This window comes from Dromiciops gliroides, chromosome 3, assembly GCF_019393635.1.
Source record: "Dromiciops gliroides isolate mDroGli1 chromosome 3, mDroGli1.pri, whole genome shotgun sequence".
NCBI classification, from domain to species: Eukaryota; Metazoa; Chordata; class Mammalia; order Microbiotheria; family Microbiotheriidae; genus Dromiciops; species Dromiciops gliroides.
In genome coordinates, this window is record NC_057863.1 from 82,751,237 (window position 1) to 82,775,750 (window position 24,514).

Sequence of the window (24,514 nt, forward strand, 5' to 3'; positions counted from 1 at the left end):
AAATGACGGCCTGAACAGAAGAGGGGAATTTTAAAAAGGGGCAGCTTTTTGGGGAAAGATAACATCCTAGCCTATTCATCCTGTGTGACTCACTCTGTCCCTCCCAAATTGTCATTGCCCTGAGGTGCAGAGCCCACAGCTTGATCTCTAAGATTAACATTCAGTGGTTGTGCTTCTATGTTTAGTCACATATTCTTCCCACATGAGTCACAGTGATGTAGGGGATGGTGTTGGACTACAAGTCAGGAAAACTCGAGTTTAAATCCTGCTTTAGATGTGTACAGGTGCATGACACTTACCCTTGCACCTCTTAAAAACTGTTGGTATGGATGATCTTTTTCTTCTTTTTTTACCCCCAAAACTGGGGCAGGTGTTGGCAACTACAATTCCAAGTACCTAGATCCTATTATGACATTCTTTAAAAAACAAACAGACTAAATACGTTTATTATTTGTTCCTGTTTTTAAGCTGTAGTATATATGTACAAATATAGATCATACATTTTGACTTTGCCTAGAATTTGACAAAGCATTTGTTTTTATCAGTGGGAGGCAGCCTTGGTGTGGACAATCCCTCCAATACAGCAGACTACAACTCTTTTGTGGCTTAGTAGTGCAATGTAAGTATTTATAGGGCAGGAACGCAAGTTGTCAGCTAGGTGGTGCAGTGGATAGAGCCAAGAACAGCCCTTGTCCCAGTGTTGTTGTGACACCCAAATAAGGGAACGTTTGTTGTGAAGTGACTTGACACTGTGCTTGGCATATAGTAGGTATTATATAAATGTTAGCTATTACTTTTATCATAATCATAATTATTATTACTAATAAAAGCAGCTAATGGCAAGCTGAGCAGTAGCTTCTATTAGGAAGTAGACTGGAAGAAACTGTTTGCAGTATGATATACTTGTGGGGAAGAATGAGAGTCAACTTCTAATAGCAAGTATAGATAAAAATTTGAATTTTTATCCTGAAAATACTATACAACCTTTAGACCAGGTCTAGTCATGCCCCCCCAATAGAGTAATTTAATATAACTCAAACAGAGCAGGGGATAGCTATGGCTTGTTATACATCTTGGCATTTTATGGCACATTAAATACAAAACACTTTCATGATATTTTATCTGCTTTGAAATTTTTATTTAAATTAATTAAATGAAAATTTCTGAGCTAAAATTCTTCCAGTCAGATATGGTCATTTTCAGCAGTGCACACTTGTAATTACATCATCTGTTTCAATGAGATACTCAGAAAAACCTCCTTTGGCAGTAGAGTTAGGCTTTAGTAAATACTACAATCCATCCATGTGTTCCTTCTCATAATGGAAACTTATCCCCCATGAAGTCTTCCTTTTATTTGAGTATCTCACGCTGCAAATTCAGTAGCAGTGGGGAAAGCTTCTTGTGAGAAGATTTGGGTCTTCAGAAATGTGACGGCGGGGTTCATATCCAATCTCTTAATCTCCCAGGTATGGACCTTATAAGAGAAATGGGGCAAAAGTCAATTTTTACTCTAAACCATAACAAGATACCACAAGCCATTTGGCTTAGAGAAAAAGATAAGCATGTAAGGACACAACTATAGCCCCAATTGTTGCTTTCTAAGAACTCATATTGAGATCATCTAACATGAAATATTTTTTTAAGTGACACAAGGCACAAGGTTATAGTGCCAACTCTGGGGGCAACTCCCTTCCACAAAACTACAAAATGTAAATGTCTTCTAGGGAGCAGAAGGGATCCCCTTCCTTGGTGGAAGAACATGAGGCATGAATAATAGCTAAGGCATGGACACCAAACCACTAACACTTACATTCTTTTGGGCCATGTGTCTCATATCTTAATAGACCTGGGGCTCCCTAAGGTTCTCTCCAAACCTGAGCAATGCTCAGGTGCACTGTAACATGTGACATGTCATATTTTAAATGTTCTCTAAGGCTATATTTTGAGGCTCAGTTACACTCTAGATGTATGACCAACAAAGAGGTTGGAATTCAATTAGGGACCAGCACAAAACATAGACCTTCCTTACAAACTTTTTGGCAAATTCAAAAGAATCTAAAGAGTTATTCTAGGGGCAGCTAGGTGGCGCAGTGGATAGAGCACCGGCCCTGGATTCAGGAGGACGTGAGTTCAAATCCAGCTTCAGACACTTAACACTTACTAGCTGTGTGACCCTGGGCAAGTCACTTAACCCCAACTGCCCCTCAAAAAAAAAAAAAGTTATTCTAAGAGTATCGTGTCAGAATGAAGCTATTAAGAGGTAGCTTGTATAAAGAATATAAGGGGGGGGGCAGCTAGGTGGCACAGCAGATAAAGCTGGATTCAGGAGGACCTGAGTTCAAATCCAGCCTCAGACACTTGACCCTTACTAGCTGCGTGACCCTAGGCAAGTCACTTAACCCTCATTGCCCTGCGGAAAAAAAAAAAAGAATATAAGGAAGGACTGATTTAAGTGTGAACACACTTCCTGAAAGGTTTTGAAGTCTATGACAGCTAAGCCAAAAGAGGGTCCTAAGACACAGGAGAAAATTTGTACCAGACAGGTCACACCACCCTGATCACCATCTCCCCTCAGTTTGTAAACCACTCAGCATGGTGACTGGTACACAGTAGGTGCTTAATAAGTGCCTCTTCCCTTCCCTTCCCTTCCCTCCCCCTCAGAACCCAATGGGGACAGGCTAGGACCTTGAACAGAAAAGCCTTAGAAAAGGTAAGAGCTTCCAGCCCAGGTCACTGTGTAGAGGCCACCTAAGTCAGTACTCCTACAGGAGCTACAACCACAGCTTCTAAAGAGCCAGGAAAGTGCCTGACACTGAGGCCCCTGGCACTGTTAGATGGCTGTATGTCTGAAATTGGTATGACTTTATCAGTGGACATGACACAAAAGGAGAGGCATTGCCATCTGCTCTGTCACTGAAACTAAGGGTCGTGAAACCTTCCCATCTGATGTATGGCTAAACCATTCCGTGTGCTATCGTCCAAGAGCACTATGCACACACAGGCTTTTGTAAATAGTAGGCACTCAATAAATGCTTCATTCATTCATAGCTATCATGCTTCCTCTAGAGAAATGTACTCCACAATCGCTCCCCATTTCACCTCATGAAACAAAACTTCAATATCAAAACTTTCCATTGGTCATAGACTTGTTTACAATGTGTAGGAAACAGAGTTAAACAAAATAAAAAAAGATATTCAGCTGAAGGGCTTCTTTACTACTGTTCAAAATAGCCCAAGAAGTCAATCCAATACAGGGATTCCTATGTTTTTCTATTTTGTGGAACCCTTTGGTAGTCCAGAGAAGCTAATTCTCAAAATGTTTGAAAATATATAAAATACCGTGGATTACAAAAGAATCCAGTTGTCTTGAAATACTGTTATCAAGAAACAAGTTAACTCCAGATGTCCCTGCCAGGACCCTCTACAATCCCAGTAACATTCTTTTCCCTCTAACTTGATTTGTCGCTGTTATTCTTAAGTGATGAGCAGCATTTGCATTTTATGTTCTTACCAAGATCACATGAAAACCTAGAGCTTTTAAATGACGCATCTTCATCCCCAGCCCTCCTCTGGGGTGGGTGGTGCCAAAACAGAAAGCAGATCTAGGAACACAGAGCAAAGCCACTCTGCAAACAAAAGAAACAATACAAGAAAACAGTCACTGCAAAGATCTTAGGGTTATAGATTCAGAGCTTGAAGAGAACTTTGAGACCTCTAGACCAATCCCCTCATTTTAAAGGTAAGAAAACTGAGGCCCAGAAGGGAGCTAGTAATTAATTACAAGGGGTAGCATTTGAACTCAGGTCCTCTGACTTTCAAGTCATTGCCCATCCACTGTCTCCAAAGGATAGAGTCATTTTAACCGTCACCATAATAAAAACTACATTTTGAGAACAATTTGAATACAAATATTAGATTAGTAATAATAGAATGGTACGGTGGGACAAAGAAGTGGGCTAGGAATCAAAAGATCACAGTCCTACTTCTAGTCCTGCTTCAAATATTAACACACTGTGTAATCCTGAGCAAGTCAACTTAAACTACCTAAGCCTATGTTTCCTGAGATTTAAAATAAAATTGGAACAGATGGCTACTAAGGTCTCTTTTGGGTGTAAAAAGTCTGATTTTATACACTGTATTTTTTTACGTAGGAAGTTCATTTTAAAGTGTTTACAATAGGACTATTTATATAACAGTCACTCCATAAGTGTTTTTAAAACATTATACTTAAAAAGAAAAGAGCTGAGTATATCTATTCATAACTTTCAAAGACCTCACTTCCTTTGTTCAATTTTCTTTCCTCAAGTAATCTTTTATTGCACAGATGTTCTCAACTTTGGAAATATTCCTATTTTATAAACTATTTCAAATGTTCAAAACAGAATAAAATCAGTTAAGTTAGGAACTAATTATTATAAAAAGGATTCTTCTGTTTAAAAAAAAAGGTGCATTATTCCTTTGAAGTATATAAGGCTTCATTTTGCTAAGTACATGAGAGGTTTGAAGAAACTAGAAATAACTGCCAATTCAAGATGAATTAGAAATTAAAACAGAGCATCTCTGAAATTATAGTGTATGTCACTAGTAAAACAGAATTGGTTCCAAAACTCTACTTACACAGAACTTTGCAAAAAGTGTTTGAACAGGCAGACTCTCGCAGGAAGTTAAAACGGGGGGGGGGGGGGTAAGTATGACTGTAAATAAGGCTGAAATTTGGCCTGAATATTAACTTTGGCAAATAAAGACTAGTAATCCCTGAACCAACCACAATGATCTGTGCTATAAGGGGGAAGCATGAGCATGGACAAAGCTGGAGTGCTCTATGTCACCTCCTTTCTCCCCAGAAGGAACATCTTTGTCCCAAATGCAAGGGGACAAACAAAATGGTAAAAAGTTGGAGGAAAATTCCAGGGGGATGTCTAAATGATTCCCCTTTTAATTCCTTATCATGAACTAGCAGGCAGCAGTGAAGAGTTTGGAAAAGGCAGATTTGTTTGCCTGGCCAAGAAAAAAAACAAAACCTGGGCTGATTTTGCCCCTAATCTCCAAGCTGGACATTCTGAAATGTGAAGCTCAGTGACAAAATAAAAGCAGTCAGCCCTGCTCTCATTTGTTAGAACTGAACCACTCCTAACCTTGAAGACTATATGGGGGCTTTATTTTAGCCCCCCAAGAAAGGTTCAGCTCAATGCCAAATCTATCTCCTCCTCTTCCTAACCTTGATTGCTGACAGCTGATGCTTCTTAGTCCATATCACTATAGCGGCCAGGTGGCAAAGCGCATAGAACATTGAAACTAGAGTCAGGAAGATCGGAGCTCAAATTTGACCTCGGACAGGTAAGTACTAACTGTATGCTCTTGGGAAAGTCATTTTGTCTCTGTCTGCCTTAATTCCTTCAACTGTAAAACAGGGATAATAGCATCTACCTCCCCGAGGTAACTGTGAGGATAAAATGAAATGCTGTTTATAAGGTGCCTTGCAAACCTCAAAGCACTATCGAAATGCTAATTTATTGTTAGAGTCCACAACAATGCAATGAAGAAGAAAGCCAACAAATCGGTGTGAGGATGCAGAAAGATTTCCTTGAGAAAAGAAAAAGTCCATTCAAGGAAAAGAGGCAGCATTAGGAAAAGATAGCAAAACATCCTGCTCAAAGTGAAAAATTGTCTGACAATAGAGAACATCTCCCAAAACAAAAGTATTTCATGTTCTAGAAGGACAGTATAATATGAAGGGACAAAGACATAAGTTGTGGCTTCCTAACTTCCAAAATACGACACAACATTACTTCATTTACAAAAACTAAATCCATCTATCTTTTACCATACCTTGGTAAAGTCAAATACTATACTGCACACATGACAAGACACTTCTGAAGATGCTTCAATTCTTTAAGGTCACTAAGAAATTATGGGTGCCACATATTAGGAGGGTAATGACTGATGGGGAACATCCAGAATGGCAAATAGGAGAATGAGGAATCTTGAAATCATATAATCCAAGAAGGTGAAGAAAAACTGCAAGGTTTAACTACAACCAGTTATGAAAACTACAATGAGTTATATTTCAGCTCAATTTAAGGCAGAGCTTGCTAACCATTAAAGCTATCCAAATAGGCAGCATGGGCCCCCTCAGGAGGCAGGCCTCTTCTTCATACTGGTCTTAATATGGAGGCTTGATGATCACTTGTAAGGGGAGCTATGCAGGACATTCCTAACTCTAGTAAGGAGTTGGCCTCCAAAGGTCCCTTTAGCCTGTGAATTTATGATGTCAAAAGGTCTCAGAGGGGGCAGCTAGGTGGCACAGTGGAAAACGCACCGGCCCTGGATTCAGGAGGACCTGAGTTCAAATCCAGCCTCAGACACTTTACACTTACTAGCTGTGTGACCCAGGGCAAGTCACTTAACCCCAATTGCCTCACCAAAAAACAAAACAACAAAACAAAACGCTCTCAGAGCTAGTTTAGATTAATATCACATTATTGTGTTTAACCCCCAAACCCTGTAGAATAGTATTGTCTAACAGTGTTTTTTTGAAATCCTTTAGCACTTGAAATTAAAAAAGCAGCTCAAATGCCACCCCCTTGATGATGTTTTCCTTATACTTAGAGATAAAATGAATAATCCTTCTGGCTAGGCATGCTGTGTTTGGCTTGGGAAGGAAGTAGGAGGGTTGGGTGGGGAGAGGGTAAGTTCAATTTCAGAGTGATTGCAAAAGTCCCCAGATGGGATGAGTTAGCTTAAAGAATAGAGTTTCCTGGCACTAAAGGTCTTCAACCAGAGGCTAGGTGACTTCGCCTAGAATGTTCTAAATGGGATTCTTGTGGTGAATAGGACTTGGTTGTACTAGAGGATCTTGGAGGTTCTCAATTCTTCACTGTTATGAATTCCATGGTGATGCAGTACCTCTCTTACGGCACATTCATATTATATTTTGTGTTATAGTGATTTGTCTATAGTTCATTTGTCCCATCCTGAAAGATTGAGAATGCTTCAGGACTTACATCTCATCAGTATTTTCTGCCTCCCTGATTGGACCTTCTGACGGGAGTATCAGGCTACACCGCTTTCAGACCTCTCCACCACACCTGCGTGTCAGGTACCTTCTCCCTTGCCCCGTTTTTTTCCAAACCATTCCCCTTTTCAGCTTCCTTTTATGTGTCGTCTTCATCCACAAGACTGTAAACTCCTTGAGGTTAGGTACCTGGTTTTTATTTGTATCATAAGCACATAGCAAAGTGCCTGGCACACTGTAGTCACTTGATAAGTGTTGAATGACTAGTTGACCTTGGCTATTTTGTAAGCTCAAAGAGCTTGGTGTTTCTTATAGAAGTTAGCATAGTGCCTGTTCATAGAAGTCACTCAATTATTATTGATGGAATGAAGTGGAAAGAGCATTGGACCCAGTCAGCCAATCTGGGTTCTAGTCCTGGGTCTGCCACTAACCATATAACCTTTTGGGATCTTGGTCAAGTACAAAACTTGGACTAGATCAGGCCACTTTCTACTCTAACATTCTACAAGCTGATGAATTAGCATTATTACTGCTAGTAATGTGGAACATTCTGGAATCAGACTAAGAATACAGAGAGTACAGCAAATAAAGAGCACAATCCAGTGACCTGAGAATATCTGGTTTAGCCACGAACACATCTGCTTCAGAAACTGGAAATACTTGGCTTCTCTTAGAATCCATTCTCAATTCAAAATCTGAAAGAAAAGCATTCAGATAATAAATTGTCAAGTATTAACCAAAATAAAAACCTAATCTACTTAAAAAATCGATACTAGAGAAAATCCACAAATCTTTTACTTATGATCTATCTCAGTTCTGAGAAGGTGCTAAGTTGTTGGAATCTGGGGCTGGGATGGAGAGAGGAATGGAAATACAAAAGGAGAAAGAATAAAAACAGAAAAAAACATGGGTAGCTAATTCTAAGTACTATATGACAATCTAACATGTTGCTCAATAGTGACAATTAAATACAAATTTAAGTTCCTATTTGATGTTAAGTTCTGATAAATTAAAAAAAATAAATAAAAAGATTTTAAAGAACAAATGAATCCCAATCTTGCAGACTCGTTTTCAGATGTGTCTGAGAAACCTCAAGACTGACAATTAACAAAGTATTTAATTTTTCGTTTCATACTTTGCCTTTCTGCAATGTCTAGTAACTAATACTGAAGCAAGTCATTTTGCACTATGGAATGCTTTATTTCACAAGAAAATTATGGGACAAGCACTGTTAATACAGGTTACCATTTCATATTTATACAAGTAGATGCTTTTAAAAAACCCATAAGCTGCACCTATTTTAAATGTCAGTGACAGAAGGCAGGAATTCCTTTGTGTTAGTGAGGTGTGAAAACACTCCATAAACTTTAACGTGCTAATAGGCCATAAAGATGAGTTATTGTTAGTCTGCCATGAATTTGGTACAGGATTATTTCATTTTTTTGCTTTATAAGTATCCCTACCCTTTTAAATGCTGTTTTGCTGCATTTTACTTATTACATTTTAAGTGCAAAGTGAAAGGGTAGGTGTGTATATCTTCTCTGATATGTTGTGCATTGTACAGCCAGGAAAAAATAAAGTTCATTTAATGAACAAAATTAATTAGGAAGACTATAAGACAACTAACTCTGGCTATCAGTTTAATAGTACAAGTTAACAAGTTCCTCTTTAAGAAAAATATTAATATAAATAAGTAAATAATTCCCTTACCAACAAAATAATTATGGGGCAGTTGTACATTTTTTAAAAATAGTCTCTTATTTTCGAAAAGATTTAACAACACGTCTTCAACCTCTACATTTGAAAAAAACGAGTCTGAGGAACATTCCTTCAACGTTATAGGTATGGACTGAAGGACTGAGGTGTCTTCAAATTCCAAGCAAGCATTCACCTGATGTAGCATGTTCTCAGCCTTGGAACTTTCATTACCTAGAAAACATACGGAAAATCATTTAAAAATAAGAAAGCAGGAACAAAGGGAGAAAAACATTTATAGACCTCAAATTATACTAAATATCACTAACCATCAAAACTATTGGGTACTGGCTAAAAACGTAACAGTAGATCAGTGAAACAAACCAGATAATAAAGAATTAGATAAAACTGAACTCATCCCAAGAACTAATTATCTGGGAGAGAACTCCTTATTAGACAAGAACTACTAGGAAAACCATAAAGCATTTGTCTTCCCTTTCTCAGTCAAACTCCTTGAAAATGAGGCCTATCTTCATGGCCTGAAATCTGGGTTCTGACCTCAACACTTAAAAGCAACTTTTCTAAGTTATCAAAAGAACAAATAGGTGTTTCCAAATCCATGAATTTGAAATGTTTTATACAAACAAAACTGATGCAATGAGAATAAAAAGAAAAATTGTTGACTGCGGAAAAAATTTGCATCAAATACCTACTATTTGGCCCAACCACTCTGGAAAGCAATTTGGAATCATGCTAATACCTAAAAATGTCCTAGATATGTCACTGCTAGGTATATATGCTGGAAAGATGTCAAGGACAGAAGGAAGCGGGGGGAGGCGGGGGCCACACTCCAACTCTACATTTAGTTATTTCAGACCCTCAGACATAAGCGGCCCCTCCCACCCGGCCTCACCACTGTTCTTGATGGTGATTCACAACCAATGTGCTCTAAAGTCTCACCCTCCTTTGTCTCATTGTACTCTCATTCCCATCCACATCAGCCCTTCTTTAGAGCATTGTGCCCTCTGGCCCTCAACACAATTTTCAACCAATTGCAATTTATCAGCCTCTTTGCAATTTTTTCATCTTCCTAAACAGAAACCTGGCTCCCCCTGGTGGATACCACATCCCTTGCCACTGTTTCCAGTAATGGTGGTGGCACCAGACCAGGCCGAGTAGAAGGCATATTCCCACTCTGGCTTATCAGCAGCACTTAACAATCTCTCCTTCTTTGAGGTTCACTCCATTCATCTTTATCATCCAGTCCAAATTCTTGATGCAGTTATCTACCATTCTCAAAGTATTCTGCCCTCTTTTCTCAGGATTACCACTTAATACAGCCTTCCTTTCTCCCTCACCCTGTTATCATACTCAGGGCCCCTTCAATATGCATATCAATGTCTCCTCAGACACCCTGGCTTCCTAGTTTATCAATGTTCCCAACTCCCATAACTTCCACCTTAATTTCACAGCAGCCACAAAAAGGTATAGTCATAGCCTTGATGTAAGCACGACCTAATAACTGATTCACCCCCTTTATCTAGCACTTTGAAATTCCCCTCCCCAACCACAACCTCCTATCTTTCAATCTCTTTCTCTGATTCTGTGCTAAGAGCATTGATCTCCTAAGGCCCTGCCACAAAGGCTAGCCTGGCTTTTCCTCAGTCCTTAACCCCTTGCAACTAGGCTAGTTTTTCCTTAAAAGGTACTGAAACTGTCTTCAGGACTTAAGTGGCCCAGGGGACCAATGCTTCCAGTGGACAACATATAAAGCCTGCTCATCAGGAATCAGGTCTTTCTTGCTCAAGCTTCTGATTGATCACGTCAGCATGATCAACACAGAGAGGCAGGGCAGCTGGGTCTGACTGAATCAATGCCGTGCCCTTGCTAAGTATCCTTTCCATGCTATGGTTAAATACAGTTCTCCATTAACTGTTAGATGTTCTATGAACATCACATTTTGTTCAAACCAAAAACCAGTCCATCAGATTGGCCTGGGCTACACTAACGTCAATCCTCCTAAACCTATTCTTATGATCTTCACCTTGATCTACAATCTCCATCCATTGCAGCTCTGTGACCTCATCACCACTGCACCCTAGTCTCACCTCCCACACTTCATAATCTTGTCCATATTCCACCTATTCAATCAAATACTCTCTATCAGCTACTCTTGGATTCCTTTTCCTGCTGTTCCGTGGACAGCCACACCCTGCTAGTACCAATTTAGGATATTTCCACTCTCTTCCATTGCTCTTCACATGCTACTGAAAGCTGCTGGAGGTCACATGACCATGCTGACCAGACTCACTACAAACCTACAATAATCTGTAATGGTATTACCTGGGCCTCTGATACTACATAATAATTAGTTCCTCCCTAACTGACATCATACTCTCCACAAAGGCTATTCCAAACCTTCTCCCAAACCTATTACTTTCCCCCCCTTCTCAGGGAGGGGATAACCTCCAACTTTACTTTTTAAAAAATGCCATAGAAGGGAACCATTCTAGGCTCCCTCTCCTTCCTTACTCCACACTTCAAAACCCTTCACAGTCTCCCATTCCCATCCTCCTTTGCTCAAGACAATGATGAACAGGTAGCCCTTCTCCTTGCTGAGCCACTTTCACTTGTTTTCTTGATTTTATGCTTTCCCATCTCCTCTAGGAGCTTGCTTGAGCTCATCCTCAATGTCTCCTTATCCATTGGTTCCTTTCTTACTGCCACTAAATGTGCCCAGAACTCTGCCACCCTTAAAAAACCTTCACTAAAGGCAGCCATCCCTTCAAGCTATTGTCTGTCCTTCCTCCCTTCTATATGCAAACTCTTAGTACAAATTATCTATAGTACTTTCCTTTACTTCCTCATCTCCCCCACTCTTCTCAGTCTCTTTGAATCTGGGCTTCCAAGCCAACCACTTGACTGAAACTGTTCTTTCCGGGGTTGCCAATGATCTCATAACCTCCAGTCTAACAGTGTTTTCTCATTCCTCATTCCACGTGACCTCTGTGTAGCTTTGGACACCACTGCTAACCCCACTCCTGAACATCCTTCTCCTTTGCCTTCTGTTGTACTGCTCCATCTTGGTTCTCTTCCTACCTGTCTGACTGTTCCTTGTGGTCTCATTTAATCCTACCAAAAGTGGGCATCTCATATAGCTTGTTCCTAGCCTTTTCCTCTCAGTATTTCCCTCTCTACTCATATAATAGAAGGCTTCAAAACCATGTGATTTCACCAATGTCAATGAGTTAATACCAAATTCATAATTGCTCTGTTTTATATTTACCCTTAAACATAATTGTTTGGTTTATTTTTCTAGTTAGATGTATTTTAATAACAGGCCATAAGATGTCATTAATAAATGAATGTCTCAGGGGCTCTAAGGGGCAGCTAGGTGGTGCAGTGGATAGAGCACCGGCCCTGGAGTCAGGAGTACCTGAGTTCAAATCCAGCCTCAGACACTTGACACTTACTAGCTGTGTGACCCTAAGCAAGTCACTTAACCCTCACTGCCCTGCAAAAAAAAAAAAAATATATATATATATATATGTGTGTGTGTGTGTACATATATACACATTCCATGATAAAAAGTGTTGTCAACACATTGATATAGAAATTTCTTGCAGAAAATACACACAAATTAATGTTTATCGTTTTATAGTTCAAGTATAAATAAAAGAATAACAATTGTGTTCATAATACTCTTCTGGTGCAATCTTTTTTTTTTTTTTTAAGTGAGGCAACTGGGGCTAAGTGACTTGCCCAGGGTCACACAGCTAGTAAGTGTTATGTGTCTGAGGCCGAATTTGAACTCATGTACTCCTGACTCCAGGGCCGGTGCTCTATCCACTGCGCCACCTAGCCGCCCCTCATCTGGTGCAATCTTAACTACCAAATTTATCATTAAAGACTTTTCAGCAAGTTAGTAGATGACTTACTGATAAATACTTCAAAACAAACTCATAAATTTTACTAATGCCTCTGAATTAAACTAGCTTAATCATTCTGCAATGAAAATTGAGGACACTAAGAAAGTTATGATCACTTTGGATGTGGAAGCAGATTACTAATACACTTATGTCTTACAGTAACGAACTAATTTCATACCTGACATCAGCAACTCATTGATGATATTCTCCTGGAGAAGTTGATTAAAAGGGTCTTGGGGGAAATGTTTCAACAAGCAAAAGCAGTACACTGCCTTCAATAGGTTTAAGGATGAAATTTTGGGAAGATAAGTATTCAAAGCACTTGTGATAACCTCTAAGAACCTTTAAAGAAAGGTAAAACTATAATCAGAAATAAAAAGGAAACAAAAACACCATAATAAAGTCAAAGGAATTCCATAGAGTTAACTTTTTTAGTCTCAAAAAGGTGAAATCGAAATCATGAATTCAAGTAGGTACTTATATATCTCTTTGGGGTGGGTATACTGATATGGCCCAGAACACCTGTGGTGTTTCAAAACACAATATAACTATCATTTGCTAGTTATTCATATCCACTGGATCTACTGACAATGGTTGGTTCCTAAGGTTGGACAGGGAATTACACACATGTTGCAGCCATCCAGAGATGGGAGTTATGTTCCTCCTTATAGGTATTTAAGTGAGCATAGAGATGTTAAGAGCTAGAGAAAGTGGTTAAATAAGAAGTGAAAGTGAAAGGATGAAAGATGAAAATTAAGGTCTAGTAAAAACCTGTGAGCAAATGATACTTTTAAATTTATTTACTAACCAGACACAGAATTAGAACCTGGCTGTCCTGACTTCAAGTCTAGTAACCTATTCACAAAGTCATGCTATTTCTTATAATCCTTAAGATTCCAGAAGGTAAAAACCTACCTTGAAATTCAAAAATATATTATTGTATTCCACAAGTCAAAATAATCTTGCAGAAATACCTAAATTAAGTACATTAATTAAAAAAAAACACAGTACTTACTCTTGGTTCTTGCATTCATGGAAATGGTTGAGAGAGGAATATATATGAAGAATACATAAAATTTCTTTCTGATTCAGAGACTGAGATTCATCCAGCACTCTCTTAAGAAACATGTTCATCAAACCAATATGTCTAAATCTCAAGGTCTCAAAAGCAAATAGAAAAGCAAGAACCTAAGGAGAGAAATGAGAAACGCTGATAAAAATCTCAATAGACTTAATCAATAGTCTTTTTTTTCTTTTTGGTTAAAGCAAAGAAATGAAAGTAGGTGTCCATCAAGTTGGAAATGGTCGAGCAAACTATATATATGAATGTGAATACTACCATAACCTAAGAAATAATGAAGGTGATAGATTCAGAGAAACCTTGAAAAGACCTGTATGACATGATACAGAATGAAGTGAACAGAACCAGAAAATTTTATACAGGATGGACAACATTATCAAGACAAACTCAGAAAGACTTGAGAACTCTACTTAAAGCAATGCCTATCCACAAGTCCAAAAGACAAGTAATGAAACATGCTTGCTACCTCCTGGTTAAGAGGCTGTAGACTCAAAGTCTAGAATGAAACATACATTTTGGACACAGCCAACCTGAGGTTCTTGACTATACAAGGGTTTCATTGCTCTTTCTTCCAACTGAGATGGTAAGAAAAGGAAGAATAGGATGTGGTTATCAATTAAAAAAAAAAAAAGGTAAAAGAAGCATCTTTAGAAATGTCTGGAAGAGAACAGGACAGCCAGAAGGAATCACAAACAAGCCAGACTGCTCTCAAAGTTAGTTTCATGGTTTTATTAACAAATCACAAAAAATCAAAGAAAATGCATTTGTTATTTGTCCCCTTCCAGGTCTAAACAAAACTCGATTACCTTTGGCCTTGTCTTCTTTCCTTTTTTCCATTCTTGTTAAATATTTATACTGGCTTAGAGTTCTGCCTGTTCTGATTTCCTTCCATATTATCAGTTTTTTCAGATTTCCTTTTACATTTTATAATTATTTTTTCAGGACCATGACATCCCATTATATTAAAATTCCCAATTCAGCTATTCTCCAATTTTTGGTCATATAGGCTATTTCCTTTTTTGAAAAATTGCTATTACAAATAGAATACCTAGAAATATATTTTTTTTACAACTAGGTTCTCATTTTTTACAACTAGGTTCTCATTTCCTTTTTATAAAAATGTTTTTGGGATGGTCTTAGCAAAGGAATAATTAACACAAAGGATATATCAATTTTGTGACTCCCTGTAAACTGCCATGTGGTTCTACAAAATGGTATTCTAGTAGATAGAAGGTAATATGAGAAGGTTATCTTAAGTTGCCTTTTTTTGATTATAAAGAAGCTTGAGCTTGAGCTTTTTCCTTCATAAACTACCTGTGCATGATCTTTGACCACAGTTCCACTGGAGAGTGTATACAGATTTGATTTATTTCCTTACATATTCTCTTTTTAAAACTTCTGGCATGTTTGCGGATAATATGATGGTATACTTAGAGAATAAACTAAAAAACTAGTTGAAGTAACAACTTTAGCAAAGTTGTAGGATACAAAATAAACCCACATAAATCATCAGCATTTCAATATATTGCCAACAAAGTCCAGCAAAAAGAGAGAGAAAGAGAAATTCCATTTAAAATAATTGTAGATAAATCAAAACACTTGGGAGTCTATCTGCCAGCACAAACCCAGGAACTATGTGAACAAAATTACAAAACACTTTTCACACAAATAAAGTCAGTTCTAAACAACTGGAAAAAAATTAATTGCTCATGGGAAGGTCGAGCCAATATAATAAAAATGACAATCCTACCTAAATTAATCTATTTATTTAGTGCCATATCAATCAAACTACCAAAAAATTATTTTATATGCTAGAAAAAATAATAACAAAATTCATCTAGAAGAACAAAAGGTCAATAATATCAAGAGAATCTTTGAAAAAAAAAAGTGAAGGAATATGGCCTAGCCATAACAGATCTCAAACTGTATTATGAAGCAGTAATTATCAAAACAATCTCGTACTGGCTAAGACAGTGAAATAGATTAGGTACATAATACAATGTAGTAAATTATCACAGTAATTTAGTGTTTGATAAACCCAAAGATCCAAGCTTTGAGGACAAAAACTCATTGGCTGAAAAAACTGCTGGGAAAACTGGAAAACATTATGTCAGAATGTAGGTATACACCAATATCTCACACCATATACCAAGATTAGGTCAAAATAGGCACATGATTTAGACATAAAGGGTGATACCATAAGCAAATTAGGAGACCATGGAATAGTTTGCCTGTCAGATCTATGGATAAGGAAAGAATTTCAGACCAAACAAGATATAGAAAGCATTACAAAATGTAAAATGTATCATTTTGATTATATAAAATTTAAAAGTTTTGTTTCTTTTTTTTTTTTTAGTGAGGCAATTGGGGTTAAGTGACTTGCCCAGGGTCACACAGCTAGTAAGTGTTAAGTGTCTGAGGCCGGATTTGAACTCAGGTACTCCTGACTCCAGGGCCGGTGCTCTATCAAAATTTAAAAGTTTTTACACAAACAAAACCAATACAGCCAAAATTAGAAAGAAAGCAGAAAACTGGGGGAAAAAATTACACAAAATATCGCTGTTAAAGCCCTCATTTCTCAAATATATAGAGAACTGAGTCAAATTTATAAGAGTTTTTTTAAAAAACCTGCAAAAATGTACACAAACTGATATAATGATCTAAGACAATTTCCAAAGAACTTGATGAAAAATGCTATCCACCGCCTCCAGAGAAAGAACTGGTGTTATCTGAATAAGACTAAAGCATGCTATTTTTCTCTTTCTGTCTTTTTGGTTCAACTCTTGACTTGAAATGATTAATATGGAAATGTTTTACATGATTACATGGGTATGACCTATATCCGACTGCTTACCTTCTCAGGGGGAGGGAAGGAATGGAGGAAGAAAATTTGGAACTCAAAACTGAAAAAAAAAACCCTGAATAATAAAAATGGTTTTTACATGTAATTTAGGGAAAAAAAAAAAATAAAAAAAAAACACTTTTGTCAAGGCTAAAAGCTTTTCCTCTATGAATTTTGCTACAAATGACTAAAATCACATACTCTTATTACAGACAGCACTTTTTGGCATAATATGTGTCTATTAATATTCTGGTTCACATTTGATTTTCTTAATTTTTTTGCAATTCAGTAGCACTGTGGTGAATTTTAAATCAGTCTATTACTTCGATTTAGCTCTTTCTAAATTAAATGTGCCTCCTGTTGTAGATTCTACCTTTTTACCCATTTTATTGCTTTTGTAACTCTTTTGTGTTTCATTGGGGAGCTTGGCATATTTGCTTTATAACTGTTAGGATCGTCTGGATTCCCTTAGTTATTCAATCTGAAGCAAAAACACATTTGAAATTTTATCATTTTGTCAATTCTGCCGAATTGTCTTTGACAAACTGGAAATATAGTGTCTATATTCCTTTCTAAGTTGTCTCAGATAACAGAAATTTTGAGATTGTTATGCCATAGTTTATTCCAAGATCTGTGACCTGGGTCTCTTTGTTTTTCAATTGTTTAGATAATCTGAATTGTATTGTGTGTACTTCTACTTTTCACAGTAATAAATCTATTTACTGCTTTTATGAATTTTTTTCCTTGTATTTTTTATAATAACCATTTTTCCCCAAAATTATTTCCTTTTTTTTGGACTCTTAACACTCACTGAATTTCCCTATGTGATGCTGACTTCCTTCAAGTTCTTGGAGAAGCAGCCAACCTTCTTCATTCTCTTCTCAGCTGTTTGTGTCTTTTCAGACTTCAATACCTTTCCTCAATTTGCAGTCTCACTCTGGAATATCCATCCACTCCTATAGTCTTCCCAACCTAGAACATCCCTCTGCTATGCAGACCCTCTTCACTCATTCTTGGCTTCCTCCAGGACTTCTATTTTGGGGAGGGGTCCAGACTAGTCAAACTTTATTCTACCCCTCAGATTTTAACACATTTCCACTGAGTTGGGTATCTTCATATATCCCCTAATCCCCACCTCCCATCCTTTCCAGCTCTATTTTGTGTGTTGTTCTTCTTGGTTAGACTATAAGCTCCTTGAAGGCAGGGACTGTGTGTTCGAATTTAGTGTAAAGCTATTTTTATTAGGCTAAATTTGACCAAAGTAAAGAGAATCACAGCCATAGCATTAAATTTCTATGCAAGCTATCAAAGACCACTTTTTAAAAGAACAAACAGAATCATAAACACCTATGTATGATGTTATTTTGAATTTTTTTAAACTCAGACATTTTAAAAGACAAAGGATGCATCAAGAACCACTTGAAGTCATTCTGTCTGGCATTTCAAGCTTTATGGTATCATAACTTTGAAAACTGAAGAAGCACAGTACAGAGAAAGAATCACTATTGCCAGGTATATCCTAAAAAGTCAGTTGTGAATAGACTCACTTGTTTCATTTTCCACATGTCAAAAGTTGTGGTTACATAGTCACCAATTGCTGTAAAGAGGTCTAAATTTTGGTACTGGAGTTTCCTACAGGATTGCAGTATGTTCATTAACATCCAAAAAGGACATCCATGGATATTAGCTGTCAAAAAGAGGTTAAGAAAGAAAGAAAAAAGACTCAGTTTGATTACAGAATTCAAGTGTTAGTGAAATGCATAAATAAAAATAAAGAAAATAAATAATAAATAAATAAATAAACCTCCAAACCAGTGAAATTTGCCATCAACATTGCAATTATTTATGAATATAACAAGGAACACCTCCAAACACTCCTCAGGAGTTCAAACAAAAAACCCTGAACTTAAAACAGGCATCATTTAAGGGACAATGAATGGGAAAACCTTCAGAAAATATCCACTTACCAACAACCATTTTACTGCATTCATTCAGGAGAATCAAAGAACGGTGGTTCAAAGCAGCCAGGGCACCAAACATATACTGGCTATTTACATGAGAAAATTTATTTAATTCTTTCAAGGCTTTTAGCTGAAAGAAAGAAAAGTTGAATTCCTATATTTATATAAAATAAAAGTAATAACAAAAACCTTAATTCTCTTACCCCAAGAAACAGTGAAAAAGGAGTTTGAATAAGATGACTGCAATCCCTATTCAATACATACTGGTTGTTGTGTCAATGAAGACACCAGGGCTAATCCCCACAAGATCTCATTATTCTGGTGAAGTCATTTCTACTCAACTTAACTGTAAATTGATATAAAAGGAATAACACTATGAAGGACCACTGAGCAGAATAAAGAGCTCTCACTTCTGCTACACATGTTCATGTATGTTTGAAGTCCCTAAGTAACTAGCTACCCAGAGCTCTAGCAAAGCTTGATCTTAGCAGTCTGGACAGGGAGTAGACTAAGCATTACAAGAAATTCATTCCTTTAGAAGAGCAGAGAAAGGATCTTATTATCAACATTCCTTGTGGGACATAATATCTGATTTTATCATTTACCAAGTGAGTTACTTACTGTTCAGAAAAGAATTGATTAAGTTAGTCACAAGCACCTTTCTTTCCAAATACCCAATAGTAACAAATCAAATTTAGCTGCTTTTTCTTCCTTTACCTCCATTTTCTTTTTAAGAGGGTATGGGGCATCTTTTCCAATACATTTCATCATAGTTTGTAGAGTAAGGATGTGTTCTATTGTCCAAATTTGCTTATCAACTAATAGCCTATTATGAAAGAAAATAAATCTTAGAATTACAGAATTTTAGAAATGGTAATCATCCTTTAAAAAAATCATTATTTCTCCTCTCATCTTTCATTTTACAGTTAATAAAAACTAGGCCCTCAGAAGTAAGTTAAATCACCTTTGTGGTACCAAGGTTAATGACAGACATGGAACAAGAATCAATGTCTCCCTGTTAGCCACATTCTCATATGGCATCCACCTAGATGAAACATCACTGTGATTGGCCTGACAGTGGCTCAGTAAAATATCATACTTTATATATATACATATTAGTAGATTATTTAGAATTTAATTTGACTATCAACATTACCACTTCCTTTTAACAGTGATTCTAATGTAAATAATGACTATTTTAAAGTTTTCAACCCAGTTTTTTCTGTTCCAGGATCAAGATGTTAAACTGGGTTGAAAATAGTGCTTATGGGGGGCAGCTAGGTGGTGCAGTGGATAAAGCATGGGCCCTGGATTCAGGAAGAGCTGAGTTCAAATCTGGCCTCAGACACTTGACACTTACTAAGCTTTGTGACCCTGGGCAAGTCACTTAACCTTCACTGCCACACAAAAACAAACAAATAAAAAAATTGTACTTATGAATACATGCATTCCAAATGCAAGAGGTTTCTTGATGGCACAGTGCCTGATACACAGGGTCTACTTAATAAGTATGCACTGAACTCAATTAATTGAAGTGAAAGAAATATAATTCCTTGAACAGAAAACTCCAGAGATGTCTCCTTACCGCAATGCTGCACGAAGGGCATCCACATTTTTGCTCTCCTCCATGGTTTCTAAGGTACGTGACAAAACTGAAAGACTCGTCTCATCACATTCATTGATACGTTCCTATCAAAATATATTGACATAAAAAGATTATGGCTAAAGGCCCTTCATCTTACCCCAACTTATGTACTGAATCAATATTTTCATGTAATAGGTTAATTATGAATAGCAAAAATGTATCCATCATCTTCAGGGAATGACATATTTCTCATAAATTTCATAAAAGAATTTTCTAGGTAAGTGAAGCTTACCCCTTTTTAATTGCTAAAGCTTTTTAAGAAAATATTTTTATTTTGTGAATTTATTTTATATTTCTTTTGTTTCTTAAATAGATTAGAATTAGTATCTTTTAACTTTTTTCTTGATAACAGATCACAATATAAAGATTAATGACTGAGAGATCAGAACACAATCACAGATAAACACAATGACACACACACACACACACACACACACACACACACACACACACACACACACACACACACACTGCTAAAGCATCAGGCTTCTGTCAACTCCAGTTTTCCAAAGCTATATTTAAGCTGGAATTAACAGAAGTCTGATGAACTAATAGTGATAGTGTTAGATTAATGGACACATTCCTATATTCACACATAATGGACACATTCCTATGTTCACACATTCCGAAAATCTTTTAGCTTCAGTAATAATGGTATGCCTTTGCAGAATGTACATAACAACTCATATTCACTGTTCATCGAAATGATAATTACCTCAAATTAGAAAACTGCTTAACATTAGTAATCTAATATGTTCTAATAGTAAATCTCATACACACACTCACACACACACACACACACACATACATATACCAGCAATCAGGCAGAAAAGATATATATGCAGAAGAAAGATAAAAAGCACTAAAGGTCACAAGAAGGAGAAGACATACACATATCAATAGAATATTGTGGAAGAGACTAAAGTACTACAAGTACCTGGGGGACAGAGCAATAGTAATACCTTTCCAAGGGGCCTAATGGACCAATCTTGTTGGAGTATATTTGGGGGTCCTGGCAGGGTATAAGATGAAAGAGAGCTTTTTTTTGTGATTTAACTCTTCAAGAAGAGAGTGAGAACAAGAGAACCAGAGAGATAAGAAAAAACATGTTGGGGTGGGAGATCTGCCAAGATGAAAAGAAGTACCTTCAGAGCTCCTCTCCATTCCACAAAGGAAAAATATCTAATACAAAATCCTCCATTCCCAAACAAGCAGCAGCAGGAACATGAAGAAAAAAACAACACTAAAAACAAAACAGAAAACCTAACAATGACAACAAAAGTCTTTAACTCACTGGAATACGTGTCTGTATGTCTACATTTTTTTTTTCCCAAAATGAAGAATACATGGATCACACTGGCACACCATACTTTCCCATACAGAGAAGGCACAGTCTCAAAGTTTGATGGGACCCTCATGGCCGTAGACTACAACAGCTTTAAAACCAGCCAGACTTTAAAATTTGTAGCTAGAAAGCACAATCTTGAGGGATCATTCTCAGGACACGTTTTTGTTTAAAAAAAAAAAAGTTCATTATGCTTATATGAACAAAAAACCTAATTGAAGGAAGTCTAATTCCAGCCCAAGCTAGAATTGCAGAGCTACCAAGAGGCAGAACTAAACATCTTGTTTAGGAACTCTTTATGTAATTTTATTGTTTTTTTTTTTAAATGAGGCAATTGGGGTTAAGTGACTTGCCCACGGTCACACAGCTAGTAAGTGTTAAGTGTCTGAAGCCAGATTTGAACTCAGGGACTCCTGACTCCAGGGCCAGTGCTCTATCCACTGCGCCATCTAGCTGCCCCTTCTTTATGTAATTTTAAAATTTACAACCTACATATTATTATAACCCCATCCTGATGCTCCCTCAAGAATCCAGGGTACTATTTTGGTATGAAAAAGTTTTAAGGAAGGATCAAATAACCACCATTTGTTCAAAAGAATTTCATTAAGGTTTCCATAGTTTTAATAATTATAGTTTTTATTATCTATATCTGTATCTTCAAAGAAAGCCTTCTGTTAAACTAAAACCTAGATATTCAAGTTCTGGGCACCAATCAATAGACTTTTCATCTGCATCAAATAAAACTTTAAGTTACTTTCCCAAAACCATCACTTGAGTTTTTGAATAATGGAGTTTCCTCTCATTCTGACAGTTTAGCTCACAACATCTAATTTTAATCAGCAATCCTTTCTTTGCTCTATGTCTAGACTGCATTTCAGTAACCTGATAAGGAAAACCATCTCTAAGGATTATGGTGCGATCCATGACAAGGTTTGGGTTTTTGTGTGTGTGCTTTTTCTAACGAGTCTAAATTATCTTTAGGATAAAATATGCTCTTCTCGGTTTAGTTTTTGAAGCCCTTCACAATTTCATACCAATTTATCTTTCCAGTCCCATGATACACTACTCTCTTTCTCCCTTTCTCTCTGTTCCATACAACACTACACCATTTGTTCTCACACCTCTTATCCCCAGAATGTACTCACTCCTCACCTCTGCATACCGGAACCCCACTCTTCCTCACACACAACTCAAGTACCACTTTCTACATGAAGTCCTTCCTGGTCCCCTCCTACCACTTAGTGCCTTCCCTTCCAAATTACCTTGGAGTGAACTACTTTGTATTTATTCTCTACGTATTTATATATGTACTTGTTGTCAGGCTCCTTAGAATGTGAGCATTCTTCTAAGTAAGGATTGTTTCAGTCATTATATTTGTATCCTAAGCATCTAATAGTGCCTGACATGTATTAGAAACTTAATAATTGTTGATTCATCTACTGAGCAATATTCCTTTTCATGCATTCCTACCTTGTAATTGCACTACCCTGTTCTGCCTACCTTTCTCCCCTTGCTTTCTATATTGCTACTTAAAACAGGGTAAGGAAAAAAAAAAACCTGTTATGAGGTTTTATCAGTGGAGATAGGCATGTTTAATAGTCAAGATATTACTTCACTAAAAAAAAAAAAAGTTCTGTAATACAGGATTAGAGATCATCATTGCATCATATATCATCTGTGTTAGTGTAAAAGATAGTAACATTCCACTGTCCAGAGGACCTTTCCCAAAAATACTGAGGGGGAAAAAAGATTCACTTGCTAGGGTACACATGTAAGGATTTCACTTCTTCTGTTTATCTTACCTGTACGACCCTCAGCAAGACCTGAACTAGATAAATGTTCTGAGGGATTCCAATCCTGATCACAGCATACAGAGTGAACATCAACTGTTGAAGCCTTACAATCTTGGCTTCTTTCATTACGTGGTCACAGAGCTGCTTAAAAGCAGGATGTTCATAAAGCAACTGTCTTTCAACGCGCTTCTGGTCTTCAGACATATTTTTAGCAATTTTCCACATAGTTATGAAATAGTTACAGCAGGAAAACCTAGGATACTTTGAAAACACATCTAATACATCACTCATGGAATTACACTGTTGAATGAGGTCCCTCTGTTTGCCAAAGTCTAACTGCTTTTCCTTTGGAGAGAGATCATGTTCAACAGAGTCCGTTATTTTCTTCAGCCCATCTTCAGCAAGTTGAGGTGTTGTGTTTGACATGAGAAAGCATTGTGAGTCAAAAGACAGTGGTCTAGGGTTTAGGAGTTTGCCAACTGAAGTTGATGTTAATGTACTTAGGCTTCTTTTTTGGATTTCATTGCCTTCCAACTGAAAAGCTAACACACCTTGACAGAAATTTCTAACAGATGACTGAGGTTTCTGAAGAGAGTTACTTTGATACGTAATTTTTGATTTATGAAGCTTCAAAGGGTCTACTTTCATCAATCTTCTAATGCTTGTGGAACCAAATGGACAAATGTTTAGTTTCAATTGTCTGAAGTTCCATAAAAAGGAACTTGTTTTGTTATTCATTTTGTTATTGCTTTAAGATTCCTGAAAATTCATCAACAGCCATAACTTCTACCAGGCAAACCAGAAGAAGTCCATTATTTTCCCTCTAAAAAATAAAATAGGATAAATTAGCAAAGTTTTCAAAGAAATACACAGACACAAAATATGTCAATCAGGCTAAGATAAACCTAGGATATACTCTTCAATTATTAAAGACTTCCATTAAAAGAATCCAGAGAATCCAATACTACATCTAGATACTTGTACGTGCCTTGAATATAAGCATTCTTCTGTTTTAAAATATTTTAGTATTATTTTTAAAAACCTGCTATTCCAACAGTTCAATTACTTTACCTATAGGGACAGCAATTTCTCCTGTCATGGTAGACTATCTTCAGGGGTTGCTGTGTGGTTTTTTTTGTTTGTTTTTTTTTAAAAGGTATTCACTAGTAGGCAGCCTTCTGGTAATAATAAGCCTTTCTTAACTTTAT

General features: G+C 37.0%; 1 protein-coding gene across 1 annotated transcript in view; it reads right to left on the minus strand.

Moving 5' to 3' along the window:
* Nucleotides 1-1,113: 1,113 nt before the first annotated feature.
* The window catches only part of FASTKD2 (FAST kinase domains 2), a 28,387-nt gene continuing 4,986 nt past the window's right edge, over nucleotides 1,114-24,514 (minus strand). Inside the window, exons 2-12 of the mRNA XM_043996560.1 lie at nucleotides 23,316-24,129; nucleotides 20,109-20,212; nucleotides 19,241-19,349; nucleotides 18,530-18,653; nucleotides 18,110-18,249; nucleotides 13,655-13,827; nucleotides 12,818-12,981; nucleotides 8,726-8,944; nucleotides 7,623-7,710; nucleotides 3,512-3,626; nucleotides 1,114-1,474 (exon numbers count right to left, since the gene is read on the minus strand). Coding sequence (XP_043852495.1) covers nucleotides 1,364-1,474; nucleotides 3,512-3,626; nucleotides 7,623-7,710; nucleotides 8,726-8,944; nucleotides 12,818-12,981; nucleotides 13,655-13,827; nucleotides 18,110-18,249; nucleotides 18,530-18,653; nucleotides 19,241-19,349; nucleotides 20,109-20,212; nucleotides 23,316-24,044 — 2,076 coding nt within the window. The 5' untranslated portion in view covers nucleotides 24,045-24,129 and the 3' untranslated portion in view covers nucleotides 1,114-1,363. The remainder of the gene's footprint in view (nucleotides 1,475-3,511; nucleotides 3,627-7,622; nucleotides 7,711-8,725; nucleotides 8,945-12,817; nucleotides 12,982-13,654; nucleotides 13,828-18,109; nucleotides 18,250-18,529; nucleotides 18,654-19,240; nucleotides 19,350-20,108; nucleotides 20,213-23,315; nucleotides 24,130-24,514) is intronic.